Raw genomic sequence first — 17,213 nt, 5'->3', positions numbered from 1 at the left:
GGGGTCTCCGTTTTGCCCTTGGCCTCAGGGAGCTAGGCCAATTGGTCTCTGAGGTCCCTACAACCTCTGACATTCCACTAGTCAGTGAGTCAAAGGTTCCCATGGACTGTTCTTTATATGTGCCTCCTCTGAGAATGTAAGTTGCTTTTGCAGACTTTTTACAAAATACTCTAACCTTTGAATATTTTCATGATGGAGTGGTATGCTAATTCCAAGGAAAACTGCAAGTCTGGCCAGACTCTGCTACCACCAAGCAGTGGTGTGTGGTCCCTTATCTATTATTAGCTCCTTGGTGATGATGAAATTCAGAAACAAATGCTCAGGCGCCTTTGTAAATGAAAAGGTAAATAAGTTCGTATTTGTTGTCTAAAAAGAGATCCTTGGAGTCTCTTAAGTTGCCACCAACCCAGACCAAAGAGTCTGCTTAAGGCCAGAGTGTTTTAAAGGCTCTTATTGGATGATAGTAGGCTTTCTCCCCCCTGAAATCCCTGTAATTCTTAGATATTCAATAATGTTCATTCTGGCTGCAATTTGCCTGTAATTTTAATTCCAAAGGAAAGAAAAGACAGCCTGATGCTAAATAAATGCCGTGAAGAGGTCGCGGCCGGCCCTTGGAGTAGAAAACATTGGAGAGGCCACATGTGGCCTCAGATTGGCTTTCTTCGTTGGTAGGGAGCAACAGTTGAGTTCCCAGGGGAACTGCCTAGTGGAGAGAGGCCCCGAGCTTCTCTCGGAGTTCCCAGATGTACAGAAGAGCAGCAGCAGCTGGGGCAAGATACAAAACACATGATTTCTCCAGGCTGCTGTTGAGAACAGGATTCCAACCCCAGAGACAGGTGGGCACCGAGACAGACAGTGGCAGCCGCCCAAGGAAGGCTGTTGATAGAAGTGTTTAGAAGTAGGGCTGGTCCTCCGTGGATGGTTCAGCCTGCTAACAGACCTCCATTCGCCTCCCAAACGTTAGATAGCTGTGACGTTATCACCATTCACTTTTCTCCTTTGGATCAGACTCAGAAGCCAGGGCCTTATTTCTGGAAGGCCTCCAGGAGAATGTCGCTATAGTCAGAGCAGGAGAAAGTGCTGGTTAAGATCATAGGCTCTGGAGCCAGACTACCTTGGATCCAGTCCCAGTTCTATCACTTATCAGCTGTCGCCATGAGTAAATTATATCAGTACCTTCTGAAGGGGTTGTTATGAGGATTAAATGAATAATGAATGTCAAGTGCTTGGAACCGTCTCTGGCATATAGTAAGTGTTCAATAAAATGCTACTTATTATTACCAGAACGTAAGCAACATAAGATGTGAGGGACTTGGTCATGTTCACAAATGTATCCCAGGTTCTTAAAACAGTGCTTGACACGTAGTTAGAAATCAATAAATATCTGATGGTGGCGGGGATGAATTGATGGACAGGCAGACGGACAGACAAACAGAGGTGGCTGAATATTATCAGAGAGGGAAGAGTAAGCCCTGAGGACTTCTCCAAACCTTCTCCTGAAAGGGTTTCTTAGATGGGGAGATTGTCCAGCTGTGTGACTTTAGGCAAGATATCTAACCTCTCTGAGCCTCAGATGGAATACAAACCTACTTTGTGGAGTTACTGCAAGGATTAACTGATTTGGCCCCAGTGTACCTAACAATTAGTTACTGCTGTTAGAAGCCAGCCTGGAGGAAGGGCTTTCTGGGGCAGGATCAGGAGTGAGGGCGGTGGGAGCAGCAGGACGTGAAGGGCGGTCAGACAGGAAAGGGCTACCCACCTGTCCCAGCTGTTAGATATCGGGACTGCGGGGCCTAATGAATCATACCCCTCTGCATCCTGAACTAATCGAGAAGTAGAAACCAGATGCTGACTTTTTAAAAGAATGGGTTTATCACTAGTGAAATTGGATTAGGACACACATAGAGGACTCAAGGACAAAACAGGGTCCTTCCTGATTTTCACTCACCTACCTGGCTCCCAAGTCACTGTTCCACCCCGGTGAAGTGCAAATGGTGGGGTGTGGAGAGAAGGGCAGGAACACTTCCAATATTTCCAAGAAAGGGCGTGTTTGCGGAGGCAGTTGGGGAGGATTGGGGGTTTCTTCATTTATGGACCCCCCCCGGGAACCCCAGAAGAGAGAAGGAATAGTTCCCCCTGCTTCAGGTCCCCCCAACCCATGTGGGCTCCCCCTATGGGAAGAGGTAGGTAGCTCGTAGTCTCTGGCCGGCCGACTGCTGTGACACCCCAGACCCAGGGCCCAGTATGGAAGGCTTTGCCGGTAAGAGGGCCTACAGGCTTCGTCTTTACTCCCCAGGGTCACAGGTAACTGGGGGACTAGAGATGGAGCAGCAGGAAGGGACAGGCCACCTTCGTCCTTACAACCTGGGGAGTCACCAGGCTGGCTGACAGGGGTTCCCAGCCCCCGCCCCCCCACTTCAGGAACCTTCCTGACCTGCTGCTTCAGTGCCCTAGGGAGATGAGAGGGAGGGATAAAACGGGGCAGAATTAATCTATGAGCCGTCCTCCCTGCCTCCCAGGTAGGATCGCCAGATTACATACAGAATGCCCAGTTAAATTTGAAATTCAGGTAAACAACGTATAATTTTTTACTATAAGTATGTCCCCAATATTGCATGGGACATACTTAAACTAAAAATAATTCAAACTTAACTGGGTGTTCTGTTTTTTTATTTGCTAAATCTGGCAACTCTGCCCTAGCGTACCCCCTTCTCATCACAGCTTCTCCCTGTCGTCATCTCCACATGGGGACAGGGGGCTCCTCACAACCAAAACAGGAGCGTATTTCCTAATTCTTTCTCATTTCTTAAAATAATGTGCTGTTCGTATTTGGCCTTTCTGATTGGTCATATTAATTGAACCACTTTATCCAGAAAAGTCCATCAGGAAAGAAACTAATAAATCTGTAAGACTGCTGTAAGTGTCCAAATATGGTACTCCCTGTAGGCACGATTATACTGTTCTTAGCTCCTCAACTGGTCTAATTTCTTCTCTGTTTTTCTTTACAGCCAGAAGAAAAATGCCAGTCAGAGGTAAGGAAGAGTTGGCTAGTTGGATTTCGTCTTTCGCTGTTATCAATTATTTCTCCCAGCTCATCCTGTAAGTAGACTCCCAAAGCAAGTAACTCTGTGCCCTGTCGTCTTTAGATTCGCAAACTACGGCGGGAGCTGGATGCCTCCCAGGAGAAGGTTTCCGCTTTGACCACCCAGCTGACAGCAAATGTGAGTACAGACCCAGGGCGGTAGCCATTGCTACCTCTGAGCATTATAGAAGCAGTGTGGTGTAATAAAAAGGACATAGACTTTAGCATCGTGGGTGTGAGTGTCAGCTCTGACACTTACTGGCATTGTGCTTTGGGCAAATTCTTTAACTTCTGAGCCTGCCTTTGCTCATCTGTGTGTTGGGGAATGATAATGTTTAGCTGTCAGGGGTGTCATGTGATCAGTACCTGAAATAGATTAAGTGCTCAGAAATGTTCGTTTCCCTTTCTCTTTCTGAAAATTTTCATCTTAAGAGAAAAAAAAAAAAAAAAGTCTAAGGCTCCACCGTAAATAGCTGACTGCTCTGTAATGATAATATACACAAGTACGTGTTCAGGAGGCACTGCCAACTGGCGTTCAATTCAGCAACTGTTTGAGTGCCAACTATGCCCCGGGTACTGTGGGTTCAACAGCAAAGCAGGCACAATCACTGTCATCTTAGTGTTCTTTGTCTGGTACAGCAGAGAGACAAAACAGTTTTGGTATAACATGATAGCTGTTGTGATAGCAATAAAGGGTGAAGGTTGCGGGAATATATAGGAGGAGCACCTAGATCAGTCTTGGTGGGGCTGGAAGAAGTCAGGAAAGGCTTCCTGGAGAAGGTGACATCTGATGAATGCTGTGTAGGGGAGGATGCATGGGAAGGACAGCATTCTAACCAAAGAGTAATTCGTGCAAAAGCCCACGGTGCATTTGGAAGCTATAAATAGCTCAGTGTAATTAGAATCTATGGCTTGGATGTGGGGAAGAGGCTGGGGTGGAGGGGGGAAGGAAGTGGAAAGGAGGGAGGCATCGAAGAAAGGCAAGGGTCAGGCCACATCATGGAGGCTCTCAGCTGTTAGGTGGTTAAGTCAGCTTCCTGACTGTGGTGTGGTTATAGGATGTGAGGGGTCAGAGTAGAGGCAGAGATCTCCTACCCCATCAGATCAGTCTATAAAGGAGCCCGCAGAGCCGTGAGTTGGCGAGGGCTGAGGCTCAGGAGGCAGAGCCTGAGGTTTTGGAAGGTGCTGAGATGCCTCAGAGGCAGGGCTTCCTGCTTGGGAGCGCACAACCCAGCTTGAGATCACATATCCGTGTGTGTGAGCCTGTCAGAAAGCCACCTGCGTGACTCCCAGCATGCTGTTAAAATGAAAAGCAACTTCAAAAGCTTGTCTTCTTTGGACCAGGGAGGTAATTAATATTTATCTGCAGCTTTTGCCCACATAATTCCTGGCTTGAGCCTGAGTCTACTCAAGGAAACTTTCCATTTCACTTTAAAGTCTGCACATGAAGTACCTAGCACGGTGCTTGACCTTGATTATAGGCTCAATAATTGGTAACTACCCATAACTGTTCATTCTCCCGAGCTCTCTTACATTTCTGGAAATCTTTGGGGTTTTTTTCAAAACCCTAATATACTAGGCTACTGTGTGGATTTTTTTTTTTTTTTTTTTTTTTTGGTTTTTTTTTGCGGTACGTGGGCCTGTCACTGCTGTGGTCTCTCCTGTTGCGGAGCACAGGCTCTGGACGCGCAGGCTCAGCGGCCATGGCTCACGGGCCCAGCCGCTCCGTGGCATGTGGAATCTTCCCGGACCGGGGCACGAACCCGTGTCCCCTGCACCGGCATGCGGACTCTCAACCACTGCGCCACCAGGGAAGCCCTACTGTGTGTTTTATAATCCTTTATTTTCTTGACTTCTTCCTCCATCGGTAACTCTATCCAAAGAAGATCAGAAATTGATGTTAGATCTGAAATTTGAGGCTTAGAGCCTAGTTAAGACGGCAGAGGTATTCTCCCGTGGGTAGTCTTCATCTCAGTAACCAGAGGCGTGCATTCGAATCCGGCACCTACCCCAGACCCGGTGAGCCAGGGGTCTCCTCGAAACATGTGAGGTTTGACAGCAAGTGATTTGGAGCTACTCCCCTAGTTAAGAATTACAGCTGCCAATGGCTGCCCCTTACTAATGAAAAAATAGTAAGTAATTTACTTATCAATGAACTTGGATGAATTCCTCCAGTGACCTCATGCTTCCCCAAGGGACCTTACATTGGGCCATTTGGAACTGTCCTCTCTGATCGAGAAGAATGAGATCTCTCACATATTATTATTATTTCAAAATAATTTGCTCTTCACAAAAGCTATTGAATCCAGTATTGTTTTCTTTTTTTCTTTTCTTTTTTTAAATTAATTTATTTATTTTTGGCTGCGTTGGGTCTTCGTTGCTGCGCACAGACTTTGTCTAGTTGCGGTGAGCAGGGGCTAGTCTTCGTTGTGGTGCGCAGGCTTCTCATTGCTGTGGCTTCTCTTGTTGCAGAGCACGGGCTCTAGGCGCATGGGCTTCAGTAGTTGTGGCACGTGGGCTCAGTAGTTGTGGCTCGCAGGCTCAGTAGTTGTGGCGCACGGGCTTAGTTGCTCCGTGGCATGTGGGATCATCCCGGACCAGGGCTCGAACCTGTGTCCCCTGCATTGGCAGGCGGATTCTTAACCACTGAGCCACCAGGGAAGTCCCAGTATTGTTTTAAAGTAAACATTTAGTCTTGCCACACACTGCCAGCAGTGCTAACGTGTTTTACTGTCTGCCATCTTTCTTGCAGGCCAAGCTGTGTTTGTTTTTCTAGGACAAACTACTCAAAGCCACCTTCTCTGAGTGTTTTTATACCACTTGTGTTTGTTTTCCTGGGAATACGAGATTGCTGCTTGCTGAGAAGGCTGTTGTGTGGCTCTAAACCAGCCTCCTGGCCCATATTTTCATAATCGAGATCGTGACACAAAGTCAGTCCTTTTGCTCACCAGCAAAATGCAATCCTCTGGTTCTTCAGAGCAAATGTGGTTCCTTCTTGAGTTGCAAAAACACTCTCTTGATAGCAGTCTTCATGGGGTCAGGTTTTTGCTTTTGTTTTTAACTGAAGAGAAATTTTGAGTGCCCACAAACAGAATCTTGGGGCAATCAAACGAGAATTGAAATAAATGGAAATTCTGTCATTTAAATTGGACCTTGTCATTCCTTTGAAATGCAAGGGTAGCAGTCATTCTTTCTCACATCCATGTCCTGGCTTCCTTCACTTTGTGAGTGTCTTGAATTGGTTGGCTTTTGTTCTGCCACATTGTCCCCGGCAAACTAAAGCATATCTCTTTATTTTAAAATGCAAAGACATTTTCTCAATTTTTAATAAAGAGAGAGCATGCAATCAGAAAGAAGCTGGCCAGTCCACTTAACATTTCTATCTCAAGTGCCCTTGCTCCCTGGCCAATGGAAAAGAGACTCAGCACTTGATCCTAGAGATGTCTTATCCTCCATCTCCCTGTTTGATGAAGTCCAGTAACCGAGGCCTCTCACTCACCCGTCACGTCTCTCCTCCTCAGACTGAAATGTCCACTGACCCTGACCCTCCTCACAGCACAGGGTGATGGCTCCCCGCCCACCCTTGTCTTCTTCACTCTGTGCATCAGTCACCTTTTCCTCTAGAAGTTTCCAGAACCATCAGATCTCACTTCTCCCAAGACTCAAGTATCTTGCTGGTCCTTCTGATTCCTCCTGTGACCTTCTGTGTATCGACCCACCCCGCTCCTAGAACCCTTTCTTGATGTCTCCACACCTGTGTTCTCATAGAATCTTCTGTCACTTTCTCAGTCCCAAACCCCTTCCTTTCCCTGCAGTCTCTAGTCATTCCTGTGTTTTGCAATTCCTTATCAGTTTATAGGTCATTTTCAACTATATTGTTTCATTCAGTGCTCACAATCACCCTGGGAGGAACATAGATATTGCTTCCATTTTACAGATGAAGAAACTGAGGCCAGTAGGATTAGATGAGTTGTCCATTCTTTATTCTTGGTTTTAACAATATTATCAGGATCCTAGGTCAACTAACTAATATTTCACCTGCTGCTCTGTGGAAGAAGGAAAAAGGCTTAGTGTTGGGGGACAGAGTGGCATCTTGCCCTTGAAGAGGGTTTCAGAGAAAGGGGCAGATAGGGAAGCCTCACATTTCTCAATTCTATGGTATATATTTTTTTCATGTTTTTCACATCTCTGAAAATTGGATGCATATTTCAACTGTAATTGGCGGCATTTTGAAAACTGTCTTTGTAAAATGTAAAATAATGGTGTGTCTGATGCTGTCTTCTAACAGGGATACAAAAGTGCAGGGGAGCCCCAGGGAAAGTCGTAACTCCAGGGAAAACAGTGGGCAGGGTCTCTAAGGAGGTAGCAGATGGGCCTTTCGGTGGCTTTTCTATTAACCAGGATTATAACAAGCAACATCTGCCAACCACTTTGTTCATTTATCCTACGAACACGCTCAACGTGAGGCTCTACTGTGAGCTTGGTGCTTGGGGAACAGAAGGTCATCCTGCCGTGTAGTGGAGACTGGCGTCAATCAGCATCACAAGAGTGTGTGTGTGTTTGACTGTGATACCACAGTGCGGTCCAGTGTGCTTGTGAGAGTGAATAGGAGGGAACCAACCCCATCTGGGGGTGTCTTGAAGGCATGCGCTGAGGTCTGTTGAGAAGGATGGGTAAAAATCAGTTAGGGAGGCAGTTGGGAGAAGAGCATTCCAGGCAGCGGGGAGAGCATGCAGAAAGACCCTAAGGTGGGAAGAAGCACGGGGCGTGAAGGACGTGAAAGTCTAGAGTAACTGGATCCCAGAGAGTGGTGCGAGGTGGAGCTCAAGAGACTGAAGAAGTCGACGGGTTAACCCACGTGGCTCCATTTGGATTTCTGTCTTTGAGACCTGGCACCCTTCAGGCACTCCTACCTTGCAAGATAATGTAACTGAAGGGAAATGTGTCTTTCCCCTCCAGGCTCACCTTGTGGCGGCCTTTGAACAGAGTCTTGGAAACATGACAATCAGGCTCCAGAGCTTGACCATGACGGCCGAGCAGAAGGTAAAGCAGAAAGAAGGCTTCTTCCCTCCCTGCTTGGAATTAACAGCAAACCTAAAAACATTATTCTCTTTTATTCCAGAGAGTTGTATAGGTTTTAGTGTGCTTGTTGGACTGTTGCAATTGAATCTGAAAGAATAGGTCTGCTGAGTGAAAATATGACCTAGATGGAGTGGCAGTTAACTGCATCGGCAACGGATCTGAGTCCTATTCCTTCTGCGTTGATGTACCCGCATGTGCCTATTAAAAACTGATTCAACCTAATGTTTGAGACAAAGATTTCCTGCAACTCCTCCATTCTCTACCCTCCTCTAAGCTGACGCTAAGTTGTACTTCAGCTGAACTCGGTACAAAATGATTTGGGGATGACCACTGTTTTTTTCCATTCCTCAGGATTCAGAACTGAATGAGTTAAGAAAAACCATTGAGCTGCTGAAGAAACAGAACGCAGCTGCCCAGGCGGCCATTAATGGGGTAATTAACACCCCAGAGCTCAACTGCAAAGGTAAAGGGAGAGAAACAGACTCAGACCAGCGACCTGCCTGCCCTTAGGAACCCTCCCTTGACAATATATGATGCAACCTCCCTGCCCGAGGGTGGGTGTCCATGTCAGTCGGACAGGTCCTAGAAGGCACTTAATCCAGTTGCTTCCAGCCTCTAGGAAAACAGCTGTTCCAGCTCATCTTCTCTGATGTATCTCAAAATGGAAGAAAATATATCTCTGTTGGCAAAGTGTCAAAGTATTTCATACTCTTAACTTCACTAATGCTTTGATATTTACATATGGACCTGGGACAGCCTGAAATGGGTTCGTCTCTCATTTGTCCCAGAAAATATTCTAGAAGGATTGCTTTGTCCTTGTGTATCTTACTTGGGTGGTGGGGGGAGATATGGGCATGAGGAGCAGTTACATCCAGAAAATGATATTAAGAGAACCGATAGAAAAGTAATGGTGAGACTTAACATTTATGGAACATTCACCATGTTCTAAGCACTGTGCTCAGTGTTTACATGATTTCATTATTCCATTTTCTCTCCACAACACGCTTACAAGTGCAGTGCTGGTCCTCCACGCTGTACTGAGGGGAGTACTGAATTTTAGAGGCGAGAGTCCCATCCTGAGGCCACAGAGTGTGAGAAACAGAAATGGGACGAGAACCCAAGTCTGCCCCTGAAACCAGTGCTCTTAAAGACCGTGCTGTCGGGGTCGTTCTGTGATTGTGAGGAACACTGCCTGCAAACTTTATTTTGGTCTCACTACTGTTCTGGGCAGTGTTATTTCTGGTACCACTGTTATCTCAAACGTCAGACCTCCTGGGAAAGCGAGGCTAGAGGTGACGTGGGAAGGATTGGCAAGAGCTGGCCAGGCAGAGCAGAGGGAGAAGAGCATCCCAGGAAGAGAGAATGGCACCTGTAAGGTGGTGAGAGGACATGGGCTTGGCATGTCCAAGGGCATGAAAGAAGGGTGGTGCGGGAGGAGCGGGGAGAGCAAAGGAGGGGCGCTCACGACACAGATGACTATTGCCGCCACTCACAGACGCATTTTAGCTCAAAAGAGTGAGTGTGGGGGGTTCTCTGAGCCTCCCCTGACTTCTGTTTTGTAAAGTGGAGAGAGCCCTCCTTTAATTGACCAAAGAGGGCGTGGCACTCAGCTACACAAGGACCTTAAAACCAGCATCGCAGGGGGCTTCCCTGGTGGCGCAGTGGTTGAGAGTTCGCCTGCAGGGGACATGGGTTCGGGCCCCGGTCTGGGAGGATGCCGCGGAGCGGCTGGGCCCGTGAGCCATGGCCGCTGAGCCTGCGCATCGGGAGCCTGTGCTCCACAACAGGAGAGGCCACAACAGTGAGAGGCCTGTGTACCGCAAAAAAAAAAAATTTTTTTTAATTTAAAAAAAAACCAGCATTGCGGAACAGAAGGTGATGTCTAATGGGAAATAGCTCCTAGTCCTTGGGTGTGTGGATTTAGGTGTAAATCCTGGGGCAAAGGAAGGGGCTCCAGTCAGCAGCTCCTGATGTCCTGCCTTGGGTCTCCAGGAAATGGTACCTCCCAGTCCGCAGACCTCCGTATCCGCAGACAGCACTCCTCCGACAGCGTCTCCAGCATCAACAGTGCCACCAGTCACTCCAGCGTGGGCAGCAACATAGAGAGTGATTCAAAGAAGAAGAAGAGAAAGAATTGGGTAAGTGTGCATCCAAAGACTCTCGTGGGCACTAGCAGAGTCAGGCTTGGAAACGGTGTGCCGCAGATAAAGCCCAGGCTAGCTCTTAACTTCACAACATAGGCCTTTGGGAGTCGATCCAGAGAAGTGGCTTGTGGACAGGTTTCTACTAAAATCAGTGTGGTGCTCAGTCAAACCCTAGGATTTATGAAATAACTGCCTCTTTGTAGTTTTTCTGTTTCATGAGACTACGTGAAGCACTCATCTTTCATTTCATATGTGTCATTTCTTCCTAATCATAGGCTGGCCACAGAGTTCCAGTTACTAGAGCGAAGTTACTCTTAAGTGGTTTTTCCCTTAGTTCCAAAGTAGTTTTTGGAATATGTATCACTAGTTATCCCATCATTAACCGTAGTCCTTATCTATTTATTTACATAATTGCCTATGATAGCATTAAATCACCCAGCCTTGTCTTTGAAATGTTTTCGACCATTTGCTGTAAGTAAAAGCTTCATAATGTAGTTGTTAGCAGTTAGTGAGCGGTTCTAAATTGGCGGGGGGTGGGGGATCATACCTCAAAATAGCAAATATAATAGAACCAGTGTCCAATGCAGTGCTTCTCCATGTTTCCATAATCCCATCGAGCTACTTGGCCTTCTGTACAGTGGCCTCTTGAACAGTGTTTCCCATTCTTCTTGGGAAATTCCGCTCCCCTCTCCCCACCCAGTTTTTAGTTCTGCTGTCAGGGCTGTGACAGTTCTGACAGATGTTTGCTGCCCGCCGACTTCGGTGCAGGGACACCCCAGGTTGATCTGAAGTTGGCCAGGACTCACAAGGCCCCGTTTGTCCATGCTGACAGCATCGTGTTTTCACAGTAGCTTCATCGTCCTCATTCATTCCATGCACTTCCCCCTCATCTTGTGTTATCTTGGATGGGTGGCGAGGTCTCCTGATGGAGGAGTCGAGGATTTCGTCATTTTGCTTATTGATGGCTCGCATCGGAGGCAAGCCGAAAGGCCAGTTCAGTGTGGTCCTCTCATTGTTCCGATGCAATTTTTCCTTATGTTACTAATGGCTTTTAGTCAACTCATTTGCTGTGACTTAAACCCACAGAATTAACTCATGTTTCTAATGTGCTGTTGATAAATACGGTCTGATTTAATTATCAAAGTGATGAGAATTATTTTCTATGAAAAATCATGATTATCCATTTTCTTTAATTCAGGAAATAAAACTTGTTTATTTTAAGACCACTCTTGGTCACCGGTGCAATTGGGGAGGATGGATAATTGGCACCCTCAGGGAATCCCAGAGCTTGCTTTTGTCTAATCTTTATCATCTGCTCTAATGCCGAGCATTTTACCAGAGGTTGAGGGCAAGGATTTAGGTTGATGTATACCAGATCCTTCTCTTTCTATGACTACTCTCTGGAAATACGGCCATAAGTAGGAAATGGGAGAGAAATGAGATCCAGACTCGCCCACAAGCTGGACATGCAGATTGTTATGGGTGAAACTTTGATGGGAGACAATTCCCATTATTTCAGAATGGCCCATCTTCTGAATTTCACAATGGCTAAGAAAATGTCCAGAATACGTTTTCAGTAGGAGAAAAAAGACTTTAGAAAAAGGAAATTACTTTTTAAGAGACATTTTTCAAAATGAAACTTCATTTTTTGGCCTAGAAAAATACAAGCTTATCATGGCTTTCAGAGCAGACCTCGCACTTTAAATTCTTTATGTTCTCCCTAGAATTTTCAGATCCATCTCATGGTTTGGGGAATCTGTGATATACCAGTTCCTTTCCCCCAAGATGGTTAATACATTTCTTTAAAATATCATTTTTTTGAGCAAGAAGTGAGACAGCTAATTTTCTGCTCTTATCATATTACGTGTACAGAAGGACTGCAGCAGCCCCTAAGTGTACATATCAAAGAGCTATGCAGCCATGTTGGGACCAGTGCAGCAAAGAAGCTACCCTTGCTAAGAAAAGAAGACATGCCAAAAAAAAAAAATAATAATAATAATAAGGCTTAGAGATGACTGATAAAAGGCCGGAAAAGAGTGAGGAGTATAGGAAGGTGGGACAGTCATTTCAACCAGACAGAGAAGCTTGCAGAGCTCGGATTATAGGGGCCTCCAGACTCTCTCTTCCTCTCCTTCCATAATAGAGGAGGATGCCCTTAATGCTTTGAAAGGTTCTTGATCCTACCGGAAACCTCCTCTCTGTATGGTGTTTATGATTAGCCATGTCATGTCTGAAAAGTCCGAAGCTTTCCCTGTCACTGGCTTTCTCTGTTAAAAATTGTCTTTTTTCCTTCCCCTTCCCCATTTTTGCTTGCGTTTTCTCTGGCAGGTCAATGAGGTAAGCAAGACCAACATGAATATCAGATACCAAGCTAACCCATCCATTGATATGACTAACCTCATCTGCATCCGTCACCGTGTCTGAGCACCCCGCTTTGTTGCTGTGTCACCTCCTCCTCTCGACACCCATCTGCTGAGCCAGGCTCTGTCCTGCTGTTGGCATCTAGTCTTGAGCCAAGAGTAGGCATGGAATGTTATCCACAGGTCCAGTCCCCTGAGCTGTCGACACCAGATAACTCTTCTTCCCTTAATGCACTGATTTGAGAGAGCTGTTGGGAACCTTTTTCATTGCTGGGGGGAAAGCGTGGGAGAAGTAATTTGCTGTTCACTCTGCATGTCTCCGTTTTGCCGGGGCCTAAGGGGTGGTCTCAGCTCCTGCCAGGCTGACGGTCTTGTGTATTCAGTTACGCAGCTCCTTCAAGCAAGCCTTCGGGAAGAAGAAGTCCCCCAAGTCGGCATCCTCTCATTCAGACATTGAGGAGATGACGGATTCTTCTCTGCCTTCCTCACCAAAGTTGCCACACAATGGTCCCATGGGCTCCACTCCCCTGCTGAGGAACTCTCACTCCAATTCTCTGTAAGTCTGTGTCTGCTGGGGTCACTCGGGTCAGACGGCACCTTTGGGCCCTGGGAACCCTCTCCAGCAGGAATGGCTAAGAGTCCTGCAATGTTCCTTGGGGTCCTTTGTGTCTTGCATTCATAAGACCGTGCACATTCTTTCGGTGTTTTAGGACCAGAGAGTTTAAAAGAGAAAGGAAATGAGTTTCTGTTCTGCTGGCATCGGTGTGCATAATTAGCTGGCTGGGGGCTTCCCTGGTGGCGCAGTGGTTGAGAGTCCGCCTGCCGATGCAGGGGACGCGGGTTCGTGCCCCGGTCCGGGAAGATCCCACATGCCGCGGAGCGGCTGGGCCCGTGAGCCATGGCCGCTGAGGCTGCGCGTCCGGAGCCTGTGCTCCGCAGCGGGAGAGGCCACAACAGTGAGAGGCCCGCGTACTGCAAATAATTAATTAATTAATTAATTAATAATTAGCTGGCTGATCTTGGGCAAACGGCTTAACCTCTCTTTGTTTCCATTTCTTTGTCAAATTGGGATAATGGTTGTCTCCTTATCCTGTCCTAAGGATTGAACAAGATAAGCGGATGTGAAGAGCACAACAGCCGTTGTGCTCTGACAGGGAGATGATGGTATAAGTGTTGGCAGTTTGGGCTGAAATTCTGGTTCACTTGGGTGACGGGGCTTAGAGAGATTATACTTTTCTTCTTTGATCGACATTTAGTGTTGACTCTTTCTCTGAGGTCAGCACTCAGAAATAAGACTTTAAAAAAACAGAGCAATTCAGTGACGCTTCTCTTTACCAAAGGGCTCTATATTTCGTCAAGTGACTCATCACCATGAACTCACCCAGTCGACTGTAATGAGTCAGTTTGCACAGAGCCCTTTGGGAACACAGCTGGTTAGTGAGACGGGCGATTGCTCCTTTGGCCTTGCCTTAGGTGCTGTTGCCCTTGGCGGAGGGGTACACAGAAGGGAAGAGTCATCTCCTCTTGCCCAGCCAACCTCCCGTGCTTTCCACCGAGCACCCATTGAGCACTGTTCCATCAGGGCCCCATCTCAAAACATGAGGCCGAGAATCTAGAAAGAGGTCAGGAATGGCTTGGGACAGACAGGCGGGGACCCAGGTGTCTGTTCAGAAGGTGGCACAGCTGACTCCCTGCAGCAGTGAAAAGGATTGCCCCTGCAATAGGGCAGTCAGAGCTAGGGCTGAGTTCCATCAGAGCCCTTGGCATAACCAGGCGAGGAGTGAAAGAGGAACCAGAGCTCAGGTGGTCTGCAAAGGCAGTTTCTGCGAGATAAGACAGTGCCTGGGGAAAGAGGACCGCTGTGGCTGGGGTCAGAACAGCCAGCGAGCTAGGGTTGGACAAGGGGGTGGGGGTAGTGGTAGACACCGCAGTTTCTTCACTGGTGAAAATGGGATCTGCCTCACTGGGTGCTCGTGAGGGCCGACGCAGATCCCGTGCGTGCAGGGCAACCTCCTTCCGATCTCAGGAGGTCAGGTCTGGCGCCATCCCCAGGTCCACTCCACCACTCAGCCCGCCCGCAGAAGACAGCGGCCTGCATCAGCGTCCCCAAAGCCAGCTCACCAGATGGGTGCAGGCGAGAGGATGGGCCAGGCCTTCGTAGCACATCGCCTGCCCGGACTGCACACACGACAGGCAGTGCAAGAAGGAGACAGAGCGTAGAGCCCGGACTTTTTTATGAACCCACCTACCAGTGAAGCATGGCCTTCTCAGGGTGTCTGCTTTACTTAGGTCAGCAGCTCCTCTTCTCTCGGGGAGCACCCTGGTAAGAGGGAGGCTGTGCGGACGGGCACGTCCATTCTGGGCAAGGGTGAAACCCCGAGCGGGGGGGTAGAGAGGAGCGCTGGAGTGCAGTGCCCGCCTGAGGCCCCTTGTGCTGGTGTGAGGGTTAGACCGGTGTTCAGGAGCGTGAGCCCTGTTTGACCTGAAGAGTGCCCAAGAGGTAAATAAAGGACAAGCTGCCCGTGACTCACCTGCCATCATCCCGGAGCATCTCAATCCAGTTGTTCGTTTCCCGGCCAGGAGAAAAAGGAACTCTTCATCTGTTCTTTATGTATTGGTATAAACTTCTCATATGCCAGCCTGTGTGAGCAGGACACTACCCAAGACGGTTCTGGAGAGACCAAAGAGAATATTAACCACCCCTGGGGATTAGGGACTACGGGGACGTGACACGGTAGAGCTGCATCTCCTGGCATCTGCTCCGTGCCAGGCGCTGTTCTTGGCTCCGGTGACAGTGTATGAGACAATCACGTCCTAACTCCGGTGTAGACCCTGTATGTCAGGGGGAGAGATGGGCATTAAGCACAGAAATCTGGATAAACTAGAAGAATCAGATAGTGCCAAGGGTTCATGCTGGGGAACGGAAACAGTGTGTTGGGATACAGAGTACCTTGGTAGCAACTGCAGACGGGGGTCCAGAAAGGCCCCTCTGAGGAGATGACGTTTCAGCCGAGATCTGTGTGCCAGGAAGAACCCCTCGTTAGTTCTCGTTGGTAACACTAGCTGCTGTGACAAACTCAGTCGCAAAGGTCAGCGCCTTTACCTGCGACTGTCGGTCTCTGCTTCCTTCCAGACCCAACACAGATAACACTCATGGGCAGGCGGCCTGCCGTGTGGTGATGCCGGCACCAAGGCTCCCTCTGTCCCGCGGGCCCGTGTCCTCTGCTGAGTGTCCAGCCAGCAAGCGGGGAGGGGAGAGAGTGTGGAGGCCCTGCAGGCGTGTGTCGTGGGCCAGGCCTCTTCCCACCGTCCACTGAGCAGGGCTTCCGACCTTGGCGGGAAGACGTGACATGAGTGTGCCTGGGAGGGGAAGGAGGTGGGCCATCGTAAACCCGTGGCCGACTCTGCCTGCCAGCAAGCAGGGCAGCCCTCCCGACAGAACCCAGAAGCAGGCCCGGTGTGTGTGAGAAAGGGGAGGCTAGCCAGCCTGGCTGCCGCGTCACGGGCGCGTGAGAAAGTGGTGGGAAGGAAGGCCGGCCATGCAGAGGCGGCGCCCAGGCCATGTGAGGCTTTGAAGCCAAGGTGAACTTGCAGCTGATGTCCTGTGTGATAAGTAGGCTTTGGAGAGTTTTCAGCAGGAGCGTGAGATCATCTGAATTAGCTTCACAAAGGTGGGAGTCTCCGTTCAGGGGGTCAGGGACATAGTGGGGCAGGAGTGGAGGAGGGAGACCATGGAAGAGGCTGACGGCCACTCTCTCCACCAGCTGCTCTGGCCCATTTCCTGTTCTTTGAACTGGCCACTCACACCCCCACCTCCCCGGGCCTTTTGCCCTTTCTGTGCCCTCTGCCTGGTGTGCTCCTCCCCAGAGATCCACTTCCTCCAGGCCTCTGCTAAGTGTTACTACCCCATCCGTAAGGCCTGGCCTAGGCACCTTGCCTAAAACACCCCACCACCAGCCAGCACTCCCAGCAGCCCCCTTCCCGTTTTATTTTTCACCACTGCAAATATCGCCACCTGCCGTGGAGCTTTTCCTTGGTTATTTTTTCTTTGCCCCCGCCCCCCAGTCTACAGCTGAAGCTCCATGGAGGTAGGTGGTCTGTTTCGCGGGCGTTCAGATATTAGGTGGAATGAGTGATTGATGCTAATGATGAGTCCCGGATGGACTTGGGATATATTCTGGAAGGAAAGTTGAGGGCACGTGGTGATGTGGATTGTGAGGGAAGAAGAGTCCTTGAATATTCCTAGACCTGCCACTTGAAGACTTCGGTGTGTGGTGGCGTTGTTTCTGGCATGAGTGGGAGACACACTCCATGAGTGGGGCCAGGTGGGGATCAGCGGCTCTGGTTTGACCGTGCGAAGCTTGAGATGCCCAGGAGACATCCCTGTCGAGATGCCAGCCAGCCTGGAGTTCCTGGAGGTGGAGGTTTGGGAGATGTGGCCTCAGTGGTGGTTTCGAAAGCTGGGAAGCTGGAGGGATTCTCCAAGGGATTGAATGGAGATGGCGAAGAGGCAGAGGGGCAAGGACTGAGCTCTGGGGCTCTCTC

General features: G+C 48.7%; 1 protein-coding gene across 5 annotated transcripts in view; it reads left to right on the top strand.

Moving 5' to 3' along the window:
• The window catches only part of NAV2 (neuron navigator 2), a 399,505-nt gene that overhangs the window by 351,006 nt on the left and 31,286 nt on the right, over positions 1–17,213 (top strand). For all 5 annotated transcript variants that reach the window (XR_007478781.1, XM_033409220.2, XM_049713471.1 and 2 more), the window contains 6 exons: positions 3,009–3,032; positions 3,147–3,221; positions 8,042–8,125; positions 8,516–8,627; positions 10,157–10,302; positions 13,052–13,224. Coding sequence is in view for 4 of the 5 variants with exons in the window: in XM_033409220.2 (XP_033265111.1) it covers positions 3,009–3,032; positions 3,147–3,221; positions 8,042–8,125; positions 8,516–8,627; positions 10,157–10,302; positions 13,052–13,224 (614 nt within the window). In the remaining variant the exon portion in view is untranslated. The remainder of the gene's footprint in view (positions 1–3,008; positions 3,033–3,146; positions 3,222–8,041; positions 8,126–8,515; positions 8,628–10,156; positions 10,303–13,051; positions 13,225–17,213) is intronic.

The sequence above is a fragment of the Orcinus orca genome, chromosome 8 (genome assembly GCF_937001465.1).
Source record: "Orcinus orca chromosome 8, mOrcOrc1.1, whole genome shotgun sequence".
In the NCBI taxonomy this organism is placed as follows: Eukaryota; Metazoa; Chordata; class Mammalia; order Artiodactyla; family Delphinidae; genus Orcinus; species Orcinus orca.
Note: the sequence above shows the minus strand (reverse complement) of the source record. Positions and strands in the feature narration are given on the sequence as shown.